The following is a 15,016-nucleotide window of genomic DNA, read 5'->3' on the forward strand; positions in this document are numbered from 1 at the left end:
TGGAGATGAAGGAAATATTCCCAAAGAGAGCTAAGTGCCATGGAGCCTGGTGCTCCATGTGCCCCAGGAGACACTGGCTGATGGGCAAGGAGAGGAGATTCGGTGAGCCCTCTGGTCTTGGAGCCACTGGCATGTCACTGTTGTGTGATCTGCTCAGATGACCCAAATATGGGGGTGAGAGCTGAAGACCTTTGTAAGTTATGTAATGTAAATAATAGAATCCTAGCCTTGAAGAGATGGCAATGTCATGTTAAAGGTGTTCCTGACATCATCAGTCCCATTCTTGATACTTCTAGAGGCAGAGGGATCATCAAATCATTTGCCTAGGTTGCCCAGGAATACTGTTGCATGCTGGAATTGGTGGAAAGCCTTCCTTTTTGGGACATGCATTACCTGTCATTAACCAGATGCTTGTGCATTGCTTTGTTGAACAAGACACTCTGACTTGCTGTGGAAGCTCATTGAGTATTTACAGGCAGTTACCATGTGAACCCTGTCCAAGCTAAACTTGATGGCTACTACAGTTAGTACTTGGGGACATAATTTTCAGTTCCTCATCGTACTGGTTACCAACTCTTCTGTTCATGTAGTACAAAGAATAGTAATATGGTAGCCGGGATACAATATCATTCTTCCACAAATCCCACCTCTGATTTATTACATCTTTTAGCAGCAGCCCTGGGTGTTGCCTCAGTTTGAACCGGTAATCCACTAAGCCTTCCTGATTTTTGTCACACATTTTTATCTGCCAGTTTCTTCCATTCTGCGTATCCGCGATTGATTGATTCACATTTAAATTCGGGGCCTTGCATTTTTCCCCCATTGATTGTGGGCCAGAGTTCCAGCCTCAAGATAATTAAGAATTCTGTTTTGCCTCTTTCTCTTATTAACCGTTAGTGCTAATTTTATTTAACAAAAAATGAATAAGCAGATCTTCCATGCCATTGATGAAAATATCTAGTGGGACAGAGACAAGGAATGCATAAACCAGTGCAGCCTGCAGGTTGACACTGATCAGTCAGGGCATTTTAGGGTCATTGTGCAATTAGTGGGAAGCTGTTGAACTCTGACCATCCAGCTGTGTTTCTTCGTTGGGGTCACAAGGCCTTCCTGGAATCAAGATATGCTGCATCTGACAGTCAGTGCCATAACTTTGGAGTCACACACGCCTGCACCATCCTTGGGGTGGGTTGCTTTTTCATCTACAAAATGGGAGTGATAATAGCGAAGAGGATGTAAAACACTAAGCAACAGGAGATGCCCAGTATGGTTTCCTGCCCCTGCCCTAGGAGTACAGGGTTTTATTCTTTTCCCTTCTCCTCTCCCACCTTGTTGACCTTCCCTGTGGCTTAAGGCTTTTGTCTCAAAGAGGAGAAGGCTCTGGCTGGGGTTTCCCGCCTTTTCACAGTGCTGGCTGCTCCCTTCCTCCTTTAGGGTTGTTGCTGTTCTGCCTGCTGTGTGGCTGTGCACCGCCAGGCCTGCACTATTGGGAAAGTTTCTTAGGTCCCAGCCCTGCCCCCAGCTTCTTTGTGAGTGCCATGGAGAGCAGCCTACTGGTGGATGCCAAATCCCTTTGTGTCTGCAGTTCCAAGGGGTTTATGCTCTCATGGTAGCCCACAGTTGACATTTGACAATTTGCTAAAACTATTATCTGAGGTTTTACTGTTTTTATTATTATTATTATTATTATTATTATTATTGTTATTATTATTTTGAGACGGGGTCTCGTTCTGTCACCCAGGCTGGAGTATAGTGACACAGTCTCGGCTCACTGCAGCCTCGACAGCCCAGGCTCAAGCAGTCCTCCTACCTCAGCCTCCTGAGTAGCTGGGACCACAGGGCACACACCACCACACCCAGCTAATTTTCAGTGTTTTGAATGGAGATGGGGTTTCACCATGTTGCCCAGTCTGGTCTCAAACTCCTGAGCTTAAGTGATTCTCCCGCCTTGGCCTCCCAAAGTACTGAGAATACAGGTGTGAGCCACTGTGCCCGGCCTGAGTTTTTCCTGCTGCTTTGTATAAATGGCTTCATTTTCCTCCGTACCCTGCCTCAGATAGTCCATTGCTGGCCTCTCACCCTTTCTGGGTGGATAGAACACTCTCCCTCCCTAGATTTCAGGCTACTTGGTTTTCCTGCAACCCCAGGTATATGATGGGCTCAAGAAAAGTTATGGTGTGAAAGATTGTTTGTCTCTCTCTTATTATTAGGTTGGGAGTGACACTCGACATCTTTCCAGCTGGAAGCCAGAAGTCCAATTGTTAATGTTATAAAAACACTGTAAATATACTGCAATAGCATGAGATGTACTCAGCCAGCAAATTCTATATGGTCTAGGCAAAGGGAGTTACTAGAACATTATAGTTAGTTCTTTGAATTGCACTATTGTCTTAAATCCATCCTTGATATTGGATGTTGTGTTTATAATTCCCACATTAATTGAATTGAAATATATTTCATTAATAGAAATTCGATTAAGACTAATTTTTTTATAATTCAGTTAATGATAACAGATTAAAGAAAAAATATGGCAACTGGGCATGGTGGCCTGTAGTCCCAGCTATGGGGAGGCTGAGACAGGAAGATCCCTGGATCCCAGTTCATGATCAGCTTGAATAACACATAGACCCCATCTCAAAAAACTAAAATAGCTAAAGTTTACTGGTATAATATGGAAATCTTGATAGTAAAAAATAACTTTTTAAAACATTTACTGAATTTTTTGTGATTACAAAAATAACATACTCTGTTTGTATAAAACTTTAGAAATACAAAAAAAGTAAAATAAAAATTACCTAGAAACACTACCACATAAAGATCATCATTTTTTGGTACCTTTTCTTCTGATTTTTCTTTAAATTTTTCTTACAAAATTAACTCTAAGTATATTATAAGCATTTCCTTTGTTACTACAATATTTTTAAACTACAATATTTAATGCCTACATAATATACAGTCATATGAATGTACTATTATTAATTCGACTTTTCTCATCTTGTTAATCGAATTGTTTCCAATGCTATGCTGTGTTTAAAGAGCTTTGTTTCTAATGGCATAAAAATATGTTTAGTGAATGAGGTTGTGTTTGAATTTTTGCATGTTTATCAACATTATATTAGATGAGATTTCTAAAATTCCATGGGTTTTAATGGCATAGTCATGTAATATTTGTGTTGGGGTTGTTGTGGGTATAAAGTGCCAGCTTCTTCATTAGGGCTGTTGCTCTTCTGCCGGCCACTTGGCTGTGCATACCCAGAACACTCATTCTCACTGATTTCATATGTTAGAGGCCCCCATGTGAGAATAATCTCAGTAGGAGAAAAAAGGGAAAAAGCAAGTTTTACTAGTTATTGTTTTAGGAAGACCTCAGAGTGAGAGAGAAATGATTCAGGCCAGGCCTCAAAGAGGGCAGCAGGCTGAGGAGGCCCCACTGTCCAGACAGGTCTCCAGACACAGGGCTAAATAGCAGTTTCTTCCATTTACTCTGAGATGATCATCTTCAGGGAGCTGATTGTGGTTCCTCAATTCTTAAGAGGCTTGCTGATAAACCAGAATTTTAACTTACAAAGACATTATTCTTATGAACGCAAGAAGCAGAAACTAAGGGTGCACCTTTGACTCTTCTGCCCCTGTAGCCCAGGGCAACCAGCTGAGTTTTAGCAGTTGGGGGAAGAGTAGAAGTGGGTGGCTCTAATCTGGAAGAACATTTAGGGAAATGCAAAAACACCAAAGTAGGCAGCATGCTGTTCCTTCCAGAGAGATGTTCTACCCTTTTCTAGGAGAGTTGGATGGGCAAGAGTACCAGAAGCAGCACAGGCTTCTGGGAGCCTGCAGGGTTCTGCCACTCTCTACTCTAGCCCCCGTCTACCAGCCCTTCTCCCCCTACTCCAAAGAGATGTGAGCTGCCTGCCACACTCTTCTAACAGCACATTTGCCCAACCTGAGTTTTAGCTGTTCATTTTCATGTTTCCAGGGCTGGTTATTTACTTAAGAGAGTTCTTTCACCTTTATTGTTACTCAGAAGATAATATTTGTCACATTTTCCCAAGGCTTAAGTTTTTGCACCAGAGTGAAAGATGGGAACCTCCACAGTATAGTGGAAAGAATCAGATTGACCTGGGTTTTTCTTTAACTTCTTCCAGAAATGAGCTATGCGACAAGTTACATAGCCTCCTTAGAATCTGAAGTTTTGTATTTGAAAATGGTAATGCTGCCAACTGGAAAAGTACCCAATCTTGTTGATTTCCCTCAACCAAGAATTTCATTCTGCATATACTATCAAGGTGCTCCTTCGGGCAATATCTTAGTGCAGGGATTTTGGTATTCCTTAGTAAACAATAAAAGATGTGCATGTTACTTTTTTTTTTTTTTTTTGAGACAGAGCCTCACTCTGTCATCCAGGCTGGAGTGCAGTGGCACGATCTTGACTCACTGGAACCTCTGCCTCCTGGCTTCAAGCGATTCTCCTGCCTCAGACACCTGAGTAGCTGGGATTACAGGCATGTGCCACCATGCCCAGCTAATTTTTGTATTTTTAGTAGAGACAGATTCCACCATGTTGGTCAGGCTGGTCTCGAACTCCTGACCTCATGATCCTCCCACCTCGGCCTCCCAAAGTGCTGGGATTACAGGCATGAGCCACCGTGCCTGGCCGCATGTTACATTTTGTCAGTTATTCATAATTACCTTGAATATCTGAAGGGAAAGTTAGCCAAGTGGATGTTTTCTGATTCTTGTCCACTTTTATTAATGGTTCTTTAAAGAAGCTCTTACTGACAAAGCCAGTCCCCAAAAAAGGGGGGTCTTTCCCTGATTGGTGCTATAAAGCCAATACACAAAACCAAAAGTGAGCACCAAGCAGTGCAGGCTTTATTCGATGGCCATGGAATTGAGAAGTGGAAGCGTGGTTCACAAATCAGCTCCTCAGTTTGAGAGAGTGGGGAAGTCACAGATACAGGGCATCTTTAATGAAGGGGTTGGGGCATTAAAAGCAAGGGAAGGAATAGTCATGTCTTTTCTGGAGATGGTGGGGGGAACTTCTGAAACTGGAATGCCACTTTTCCTTTTTGTCCTTTTATGGTTTCTTCTCATTGTTGTCATGGTGATTATCAACTCTCAGGGTGCTGGTGGAAGTGTCCTTTTGCATGAGAGTTAGATGATAATGAAATTAGAAACTCTTCAGAGGCCAAGTGAGCGGCCACCCTGGATCCCAGCAGTCGGAGCCAGTTTAGTCAGGAGGGGGCACTTCTGACCTCAGGCATCCTATTTCCCAAAGGTAAGCAGAGTTAAGGTAGGATAGAAATTCACTTGGTCATGTAGGCCTTTTCTGGGGTAACAAAACTTTCATCTAAGCCCCAGAATTTTATCTCAATAGAGAAAATGCCAGCCAGGCACGGTGGCTCACGCCTGTAATCCTAGCACTTTGGGAGGCTGAGGAGGGTGGATCACCTGAGGCTGGGAGTTCGAGACCAGCCTGACCAACATGGAGAAACCCCACGTCTACTAAAAATACAAAATTAGCTGGGCTTAGTGGTGCATGCCTGTAATCCTAGCTACTCAGGAGGCTGAGGCAGGAGAATTACTTGAACCCTCGAGGTGGAGGTTGCAGTGAGCTGAGATTGTGCCATTGCACTCCAGCCCGGCGCTGGTAAAAAGAAAAGAAAAGAAAATGCCAATTTGTAGCACTATTTATTGTTATTTTTGATTATTTTGAGTTGTCTGCTATAGTTTTCATTCTGTAAGATTTCCTGTTCACTAGTAAAATCCTAAGGGCTACCCAGCCTTACACTTGGCTACTATACCTTCTGCAAATTGCATTGTGTCATAAGCAGGTTGGTCATCAGGCCCTGAGGCTGGACCACATGGGTTTGGTGCACATGACTTCCTGTTCTGGTGGATGTGCCAACCACAGTCTCCACACTCTCCCTTGAAGGACACCTGCAAAACAAGACCCAGAGTTCTGTACTTAGTTAATATATTTGGGCCTATACTTTATTTCTGGTAATATCCACCTCATGTTGCAGATAACCTATGAGAGGTCGGGAAGGGAGAGATTTGGAGTCTGGGATGTCTGTTGGATTGTTTGATAACCAGTTACGAAGGCTTTAGGGCGAACTCTGAACTGCTTGCTCAGCAATTCTGAGCTTAAGTATATGGCATTGAGATACAATGTTTAAATAAAGAGTTTGTATCCTAAGTCACTTGAGATCTTTTTTTCTTTATAGCAATACTTGTATATTCTAAAGTGCTGATGAGCTTGTAAACAATGTGGTAAAGGTTTATAGATCAAGTTATCTTACCACTTTCGAATTCAGTTTTAATAACCAGCATCCATTTATATAACATATATTTATGATGTTTTAGTGGAAAATGAAACAAATAAAATGAAGCATGGTTTTCCAACCCCCTTTGTAATTTCAATCTTGAGGTTTGGAAATTGTTTTCTTTTTATGGCTCTTGAATTTTTAGAAGAGAAATTAGGAATTTGAAGATTTTTTGGAATTCTTTTATTTTTGCTTAACGAGCAGCATATTTGACCTGCTAAGTATAGTTCTTGTATTTCTGTAAGTGCAATAAAAGATGAAAGGACTTCCAGTTGTTTTTATGTGTAAAAGTAATAAGAAACTGTCTTTTTATTACCTTCTCACATATTTGGTGATTACATTTTATCTGAAATCTAGATACACAGGTTCTGTACAGGCAACTCCATACTCTTCCTGTGGGCTGACCTGGAAAATAAAACAACAGCAAGAACAAGGCTCTTTGTTGACACCATCCTGCTACCCTTCCCTCCAGCCCAGCCTACCTGTCACGGAGCTGACATTGAGCTCTGTGTTATTTATGGAATATGGAGGTTCAATCCCTGGACTGAGGCTTGACTTGACAAATGTTACTTCCTTGGATCAAGAGGAATCTCTGGCCTTCTGAAGGCTTTTAGCCTTTATTTTGAGAGTGCAAAATGATAGCTACAACAGAAAGTAAAGCTCAGCTCAGTAACCCCCAAAATGTGCTAAATCATTATGAAATGTGCAACAATTCACAGCCATCTGTATATTCCTGCTTTTGCACTCCTCTTATGTAAGGGGATTATTTCAGATTTCTGTTACATACTGTGATTTAGCTGCATGCTTTAGAACAACATAAACATAGTCTTTATTATAACAGACAACTAAAAATGGAATACTAGTATTTCCTAGGTTGTAATTAAAGAAAATGTAGGTAACAGAAAGCCCAAAGACTGAATCTAGAGCTCCAGTGTGTTTCTCCAGCCCAAAGAAAGTGAGGTTGTTTGTGTGAACAGGACCCCGAAAGCCATCACATGGGTCTTTTGCTCCATGGAAGCTGGAAAGGGCTGGCTGGATCCAGTTCTGAGCCTTGTTCTCATTTACAATGCCAGAGCTGTCCTCTAAGAAAGCTCTCTGTTTGCATCTGTCCTCAGCAACCTGGCACTCAAGACGTTGTTGAAAGTAGAAGCAGAGAATCTTGGATTCAGAGGGACCTTACATGGGGTCAGCCAGTCCACCCTCTGCAGGCTCTGAACTCCTTCTGCAAAGGCCTTAGTAAGTGGCCGTGCAGAGCCTCCAGAGACAGGGAATCTACTCCCTCCCCACCAGCTTGGTTGTCTTGAGACCACTGATGCTGATGCTGCCTGCTTTCTGCCCTATACTCCTGTGTGACTGCTTTGTGACTGCCATGTCTTCCATGGCCTTGGATGCTTCATAAGAATGAGAATCAATTCTAATTGATTTCTCTCAGTGCTGGACAAATGGGCAGGTGCTTGAGCCTGTAAGTTGTAGTGAAACCCTTCGTTACCACATGAAGGCATGCCAGGCAGAGCTGGAAATCAGACAGTTCAGATTGGAGTGACGCTTGGCTGACATGTCTGGGCCACACTGTGGTGTGTGCTCTGGCATCCTTGCAGCTTGTTCCACTCTCCTCGTTTGTGACACTCTCTCTTGCTGCCACACTTGGCCTGCCTCTCCTTCTCCATCATTATCCTCCCCGATTTGCCTCTTCTCAGCAGATGTGGTCTGTGAATCTTAATATCCACTCCACTTATTATAAAATGTGTCTAACATAAGCACAAGGGGCACCAAGGGTGGATTTTTAAGAGCTATGGGGTGAGCAGTGTCTTTGGACTTGGAGAGGGTGTGTGGCCTCCACTGTGGTTGTTCCAAGCTTCCAAGGGTTTTGACTGCATTCCAGATACATGAGGGCATCAGAGTAAGTGATTTCTGGATTAATGAGGTTGGCTCTTAGAATTCTTTTGATGGAATGTACCTTTCTTACTTTCAAGTCGATGCAGTAATGCTAGTAAGGTACTTCTGAGGAGGATCCTGCGGGACATATTTTGACGATGAGTTAGTACGTGCTTGAAATTAGTACCATGCATTTCTACAAAATTAGTGTTCTAGTGCTCTTTTTTCCTAAAGTGATTTAACTAATATGCTTATTATTAATTTACATAGTAAAGCTTCCAAAAGTACATCCACATAAACTTAAACTCAATAGAAGCCAAATTCATAGAAACCTAAAATTATGCATCAGAAGATGTTTGGGGATTTTTTTAAAAAAAACAAATTACAGTACCAAAAAAGCTCCAAACAGAGCCTGTATCACAGAGGAGAGAAAGACAGGAATAGGCATGTTGAGACCAATAGAAAAAGGAGGCTTTGCTAGAAAACAGTGGTTTCTTAATTAGCCACATGTAGGAGAATGGCTTAGGGATTCTGGGTGCCTGAGACCGTATCGGTCAAGGCCCCTTGACCACAGAGATACTCAGAGGGAGCCTCTGTGAGGTGGGCTAAGGGGCCCTGCTGAGACCAGCTAATGGGGGGAGTGGGTTGGGCAGTAGCCAGGTTCTTTCCTGGGAAGGCATTTAGAGGCTTAAACCACATAATAATAGTCCACCCACTGAGGAAGTTGCCAAGCCTGAACTTGGTAGGTCTTTTTATTTACTTGAAGAAATTTCTTCAGCCCTAAATGTACAAAGCGCAACTCGTGATACCATACCTTCTCCTTCAACCTCCAACGTGTAGTTGAGAAAAATACACTGGAATGTAGTCTATTCCTACAGAATAGAAGCAGAGGAGCAATTGTGGGCCTCAAGTTATGAGGGCAGACACTCTCTGAAGAGTTCCCAGCACTCTAAAGTACTCAGCTCCCTGTGTGGGGAGGAGGTTACCTCGAGAATGGCAGCCCGGGGTATGACTTGCCCTCATCGCAATGGTTGGGGCAGGGGGGCTTGGCTTTGCTGGGGGCTACTACGAGGTGAGAAAGGGAGGCTGGGGGCTGGGAGGGCTCACTCCACACAGCATAGGGGGATGGATTCAGAGGATGGGCTGGCCTACCCTTCACACACATGCTGACTGAACAGCTTCTCATGGGTCAGATAAAGCCTCTTTGCTGCTGTGAAGCTTACGTTCTTAGAGGCAACAGAGGCATATAGTAGGTGAACAAGTGTCTGTAGCAATTTCAGGTCATGATAAAGGATGTGGATAGAAAAGGCCGAGTGTAGTGGCTCATGCCTGAAATCCTAGCACTTTGGGAGGCCGAGGTGAGAGGTTTGCTGGATTCTAGGAGTTTAAGACCAGCCTGGGCAACATAGAGAGACACTATCTCTACAAAAAAAATTTAAAGAAAAATAGCCAGATATGGTGGCACGTACCTATAGTCCAGTTACTTGAGAGGCTGAGGTGGGAGGATGACTTCAGCCCAGGAGTTTGAGGCTGCAGTGAGCTATACTTACACCACCACACTCCAGCCTGGGTGACAGAATGAGACCCTGTCTCAAATAAAACGAGGTGGCTGGGCACGATGGCTCATGCCTGTAATCCCAGCACTTTGAGAGGCTGAGGCAGGTGGATCACCTGAAGTCAGGAGTTCAGGATCAGCCTGGCCAACATGGCGAAACACCTTTTCTACTTAAAATACAAAAATCAGCCAGGCATGGTGGTGCGCACCTGTAGTCCCAGCTATTCAGGAGGCTGAGGCAGGAGAATCACTTGAACCTGGGAGGTGGAGGTTGCAGTGAGCCAAGATTGCACCTCTTAACTCCAGCCTGGGCAACAGAACAAGACTCCATCTCAAAAAAAATAAACAAATAAATCAGGGTGATGTGATAGTGACCAAGGGGCTCCTTTAGGTAAAAGAGTCAGGAAGGTATTTTCTATAATGAGAATTTCTCTGATCTGAAGGATGAGGTCAGTCCTGTGATGACTGGTTCTAGGTGGCTTTCAGGCAGAAGGAATAACCAGTGAGAAGACCCTGAATCATGGATGAACTCTGCTGTGTGAAAAACACTAACACAACTATAGAGCTTAGCATGTGAAGCACACTGGGCCGGAGAGGGGGTGTCAAGAAAGGAGATCAGAGGGCTTGGCGGAGGCCAGCACAGAAAGCCTGCTGGGACAGGCAGCACCCTGGGCATGATGGGGAGTGATTGAGGCTTGAGAGAAGGAGGGTGCAGTGTTCACTCTGGCTGCAGTTTGGAGAATGGACTTCAGAAGGACCAGGCCAGAGCACTTAGGCTCTTCCAGCACTGGTGGGTGGATTTGCTGTGGAGATGGGGTGAGGGAAGTGCAGGCAAACCCTTCCCAGTGCTCAGGGTGGTAGGGCTTTGTCCTGAGGTGGGGGCTTTGGAGGGAGCAGGCTGGGAGTGATAGGTGGAAGGGGGTAAGCATGAATGAAAATTGAGAGTTCTGTTTTGGCCACAGTGAATCTGTTAGCATCTGAGTGGAGATGTCAGGAGATTATATGATGCCTGCTCAGGAGTTTGGTCAGGCCTGGAGTGCAATATTTAGCCTCTGATCTTAGATGGACTTTCAAACCAGGGCACTGGATGAACTCACCTAGAGAGGGTGTGGAAAGAGAGAGAAGGAGAGTAAAGAGGAGTGAACTCAGAGGTCTTCCCACACTGAGAGACTGAGCACCCAAAAAGAACCAATGAAAAAGGAGCCACTCAGGAGACTTTGGTTGCCCAGAGGGAGAGGAAGTTGTTTTTGGAGAGAGCAGTTAGTTGTCACATGGTGCTGAGAGATGAGCAAAAATGGGCAGAGAAGTAACCACTGGATTTGATACCATGGAGGCCACTGGTGACCTGGACAAGTAATCCGAGTGGTGGTGATGGAAGTCCTATCAAATTGGGGTGATGAGTCAGTGGGAAGTTAGGAGGTGGAGCCAGGGGCTGTAGCACCTCTTTGAAGAAGTTTCCTCATAAAGGGGAGCTGAGCACTTGGGCACTGGCTGGAGAGAGATGTGGAATTGAGGAAAAGACAAATGGTGTGCTTGGTAGGTATGACAGCAGAGGAGAGGGAAGCAAGGGGGTAAAGGGGTTGCATGAATGTGGATGAATGACTTGGGGTAAGTGGTGTTTTTAAGTTATTCCCTGTGGACTGCGCAACACAGTCCCCTCTTTGGGCTCCCCCAAATTTACCTATAAATTCTACCCATCTTCCCTAACACTGTGATGTGGGCAGATGTGTCTGAAGCACAGAATCTTCCTTGGGCTGCAGAACATAGGAAGTAGCTGGAGCTGATTTGCCACAACCAGTGATACAGGCTCAAGGGGTGGGCGAGAGGTCATGGATTGATTGATCTGGTCACTGACTGATTTATTCAGTCAACAAACACCTTCCAGCTCCCTCTGTGCCAAGTGCCGTTCCAGGTCCTGCAGCCACAGTGCAAATAAGCCCCCTCAAAGCGCATTTTGCCCATAGCGGGATGGGGCCACTGACAAGCCAGCAGCTTGGGGTGGAATGTACAGCCCAAGGCAACCTTGCTGTTTCTCGGCTGCACAGTTTGAACCCATTTGCAGGAGGTAGTTGGTGTAAGAATTCCTTTAGGAGGAGGCTTTTGGAAGGAAGTGGAGTCAAGGGCAAAACTGTGGGCAAGTCCCTGCAGCAGCACCTAAGGGGCCCCGGAGGCTGACCCAGAGACCCCAAGGCTGCTGCAGCCCTGGGGCTGGTAAAGCCGGGGTTAGGAATCTGTGGCAGCTTCAGTTGAGAGGTTTGGGGTTTTCTGTAGGTGAATAACCTGTGACCTCCCCGAGGGTGCATACTGAGGAAGGGCTTCTGCCTGTGTGAGGGAAGGCCTCTGGGCTTCATGCAGCTCCTGGCAAATGCTGAGCCCTGGATCCAGGGAGTAGGGGTTCTGTGGCTCCAGGCGGCCTTCTCTGCTTGGCTTTAAGAATGGGGGACTTGGTTCCGGTTCCCTTCCACCTAAGCTGGCTGTTGTGACTTTGGATGACTTGTTTAACCCACTGTTTCTGCTTCTTCACCAGAAAAATAAGAATTGTGCTTATGCCTACCTCACAATGTTATAATTGGGGTAAAACGAAGACGTAATCGATTCAGCAAATGCTCATGTTTGAGAGTTGCCAGGTGTGAGTTCTGGAGCCATGCGTGCTGGGTTCATGTCCTGGTTCTGTTTTTTACTGCGTGACTGCAGGCAGGGAACTTTGTACCTCAGTTTCCTCATCTGCACAATGGGGATGGTACTAACACCTGCCTTCTGAGGCGTCTAATGAGGGACTGTGAGGATCTGTGAAGGAATCTGTGTAATCACTGAGAGCGTCTCATCTAGGAAGCGCTGGATGCCTGCTGTGGTTAGGAAGATGCTCTCAGGTGCACAGGGCCTTGTTGGCAGTGATGTGATGGTTTTATCTCTTCTGCCAGTTCCGCCTGGTGGTGAAGACAGCCCTGAAGCTGCTGCTCGTCTTTGTAGAGTACTCGGAGTCCAACGCACCTCTCCTAATTCAGGCTGTCACTGCTGTTGACACGAAAAGAGGTGAGTAGTCCCTGCCCCCTTATGTCATGAAGGTGAAGGTGTCTAATGTAGGGAGGCTTCTGCGTTGTACATGCTTGAGACAGATTTAAGAATTAACAGAATTCCCGAGATGTGGACTTCCCACTGCAAGAAATGTTTTTTAGGATAGTAAGCACACAAAGCTTAGGGCCAGAATGGGGTTTGATAATGAAAGAAAAGTGCTCATGAGCTTACCTGGGAGAGGTCAGATCCTGAGCTTGTCTTTGCCTCTACCCAGCTCCTGCCACCGAAACACAGAAGTCTAGCTCCTCCTCCTGTTCTTCCTGTCTTGTTCAGGGTTGCCCTGGCTCCTTCTTCTCCTCTCCTCTACGCTTCATTGCTTATGACCCCCAGATGTTTCTAGAACCTTCTCCCTTCCTCTCCTCCATCCCCTGCCCTGCCTTACTCAGGCCCTCACTAGGTTTAACCTATGCTCCTGGCCACCCTCCCAAACAGTTCGGTCACATCCAAACCTGCCAGTGGCTTCCCAGTGCTTATAGCATAAAGTCAGTCCCCTGGCTAAGGGGACCCTTCACCCTTCAACTCCTGCCCAGCTGCCACCCCCCTCTCCCACCTCGGCTGTACCCCCACCCCCTTACCTTGGGCATGTACTTTTAAAGCCCATGTGTGCACCTCTTCTCTGCTGTGGTGGTGTTGCCCATCCCTGTCTCTCCAAGTCGGGGTTGCCTGATCAAGGATGGGGTCTCTGTCTCCCAGAGTGGTGTCCCAGCACCCCAGCTGGCCCAGAGCCAGCAGGCATGCTGCAAACACGTGGCGAAGAATGAGCTTCTGCTCTGGTTTACTGTGTAACGTGCTGTGGACCCTGTGATATTGGGAAGCCTGGAATTAAAATGCTTCCCAATTAAAATGATTTTTATCCTTTTGTCTTTTGTTGTTTGTTTTCTTTCCCAGTAGGACTCAGGTATTATTATCATCATCCCCAGAAAGACTCAAGAACAAACTTGACAATACTTTTTCTTTTTATGATTATAACTGTAATACTACTGTTATAATCATAAAAGCTTGCGAAAAGGTTAAAGAAGACAATAAAAATTCACCTCTAATTTCAACAAAGATAATCACTGTTAACCTGTTGGTATATTTCCTTGTAGTTGTGTTTGTAGTTGTGTGTGTGTGTGCATGCACACTGTGCATAAACCAGCCAGGATGTGTCGGGAAGAAATGAGGGGCCTAAATTGCACTTTTGATTCAAAGCATTTGTGTCTGTGATTTTTTTTGTTTTGTTTTGTTTTGTTTGTTTTTGAGACGGAGTCTTGCTCTGTCGCCCAGGCTGGAGTGCAGTGGCACAATCTCGGCTCACTGCAAGCTCCACCTCCTGGGTTCACGCCATTCTCCTGCGTCAGCCTCCTGAGTAGCCGGGACTACAGGTGCCCACCACCACGCCCGGCTAATTTTTTTTTTTTTGTATTTTTAGTAGAGACAGGGTATCACCGTGTTAGCCAGGATGGTCTCGATCTCCTGACCTCGTGATCCACCTGCCTCGGCCTCCCAAAGTGCTGGGATTACAGGCGTGAGCCAGCGTGCCTGGCCAGTTGTGTCTGTGATTTAGCATTACTCAGACCCACCTTTGAATGCTGAATCCAAATGTGAAAGAAAGTAGCTTGAGTTATTTTAGAAGTTTAAATGAAAGTTAATGAAAAGCATCCAGGACCTTTAACTGGGGCTCCTATACCCTTGAACATGCAGGTAGATGTCGGCACTAGGCACGGCTGATGGCAGGCCAGGAGGCAACTCGAGGTCTCTTTGTTGGGGGTGTGTTAGGGAGGCAAACTCTAGTACATGGACGGGGACTGTGAGTCTGGAAGGTGTTTCCCAGGCTGAGGCAAGTTTCTTCTGCCACAAAATGTTGCCCTCTGCTGCTAGGTAGAAAGACCCTTATGGCCAAGAGTAGATCATGGGGCCGGCCCAGAATCCTTGATAAGGAATGCCGATTTCACAGAAACCAGGTCTAGCTTTTCCAAGGCCAGTCAATTAGGTATAAGGTCAGCAGTGTGTGTTTTGGCAGCTGGTAGGCAGCAGCTTCTCTCCTTCATCCTTGGAGGATTTGTGTTTCATCTCCTAACTCTGGCGGTTGCTTGAGGACAACTAACAAACTCTTCATCTTACTGTCCTAAGCTTCAGGTAACCCCAGGGCCCTTGCTATGGGTGTGGGTTATAGGGGCCATCTTCTCATGACCTGGGTTCTCCTTTG

At 45.4% G+C, this 15,016-nt stretch overlaps 1 protein-coding gene across 9 annotated transcripts in view; it reads left to right on the forward strand.

Annotated features, from left to right (window-relative positions):
• Window positions 1-15,016, forward strand: part of FHOD3 (formin homology 2 domain containing 3) — a 503,817-nt gene that overhangs the window by 294,902 nt on the left and 193,899 nt on the right. For all 9 annotated transcript variants that reach the window (XM_063716761.1, XM_054537476.2, XM_054537478.2 and 6 more), the window contains 1 exon segment: window positions 12,675-12,786. In XM_063716761.1, the coding sequence (XP_063572831.1) occupies window positions 12,675-12,786 (112 nt within the window).

The sequence above is a fragment of the Pongo abelii genome, chromosome 17, assembly GCF_028885655.2.
Source record: "Pongo abelii isolate AG06213 chromosome 17, NHGRI_mPonAbe1-v2.0_pri, whole genome shotgun sequence".
NCBI lineage: Eukaryota > Metazoa > Chordata > Mammalia > Primates > Hominidae > Pongo > Pongo abelii.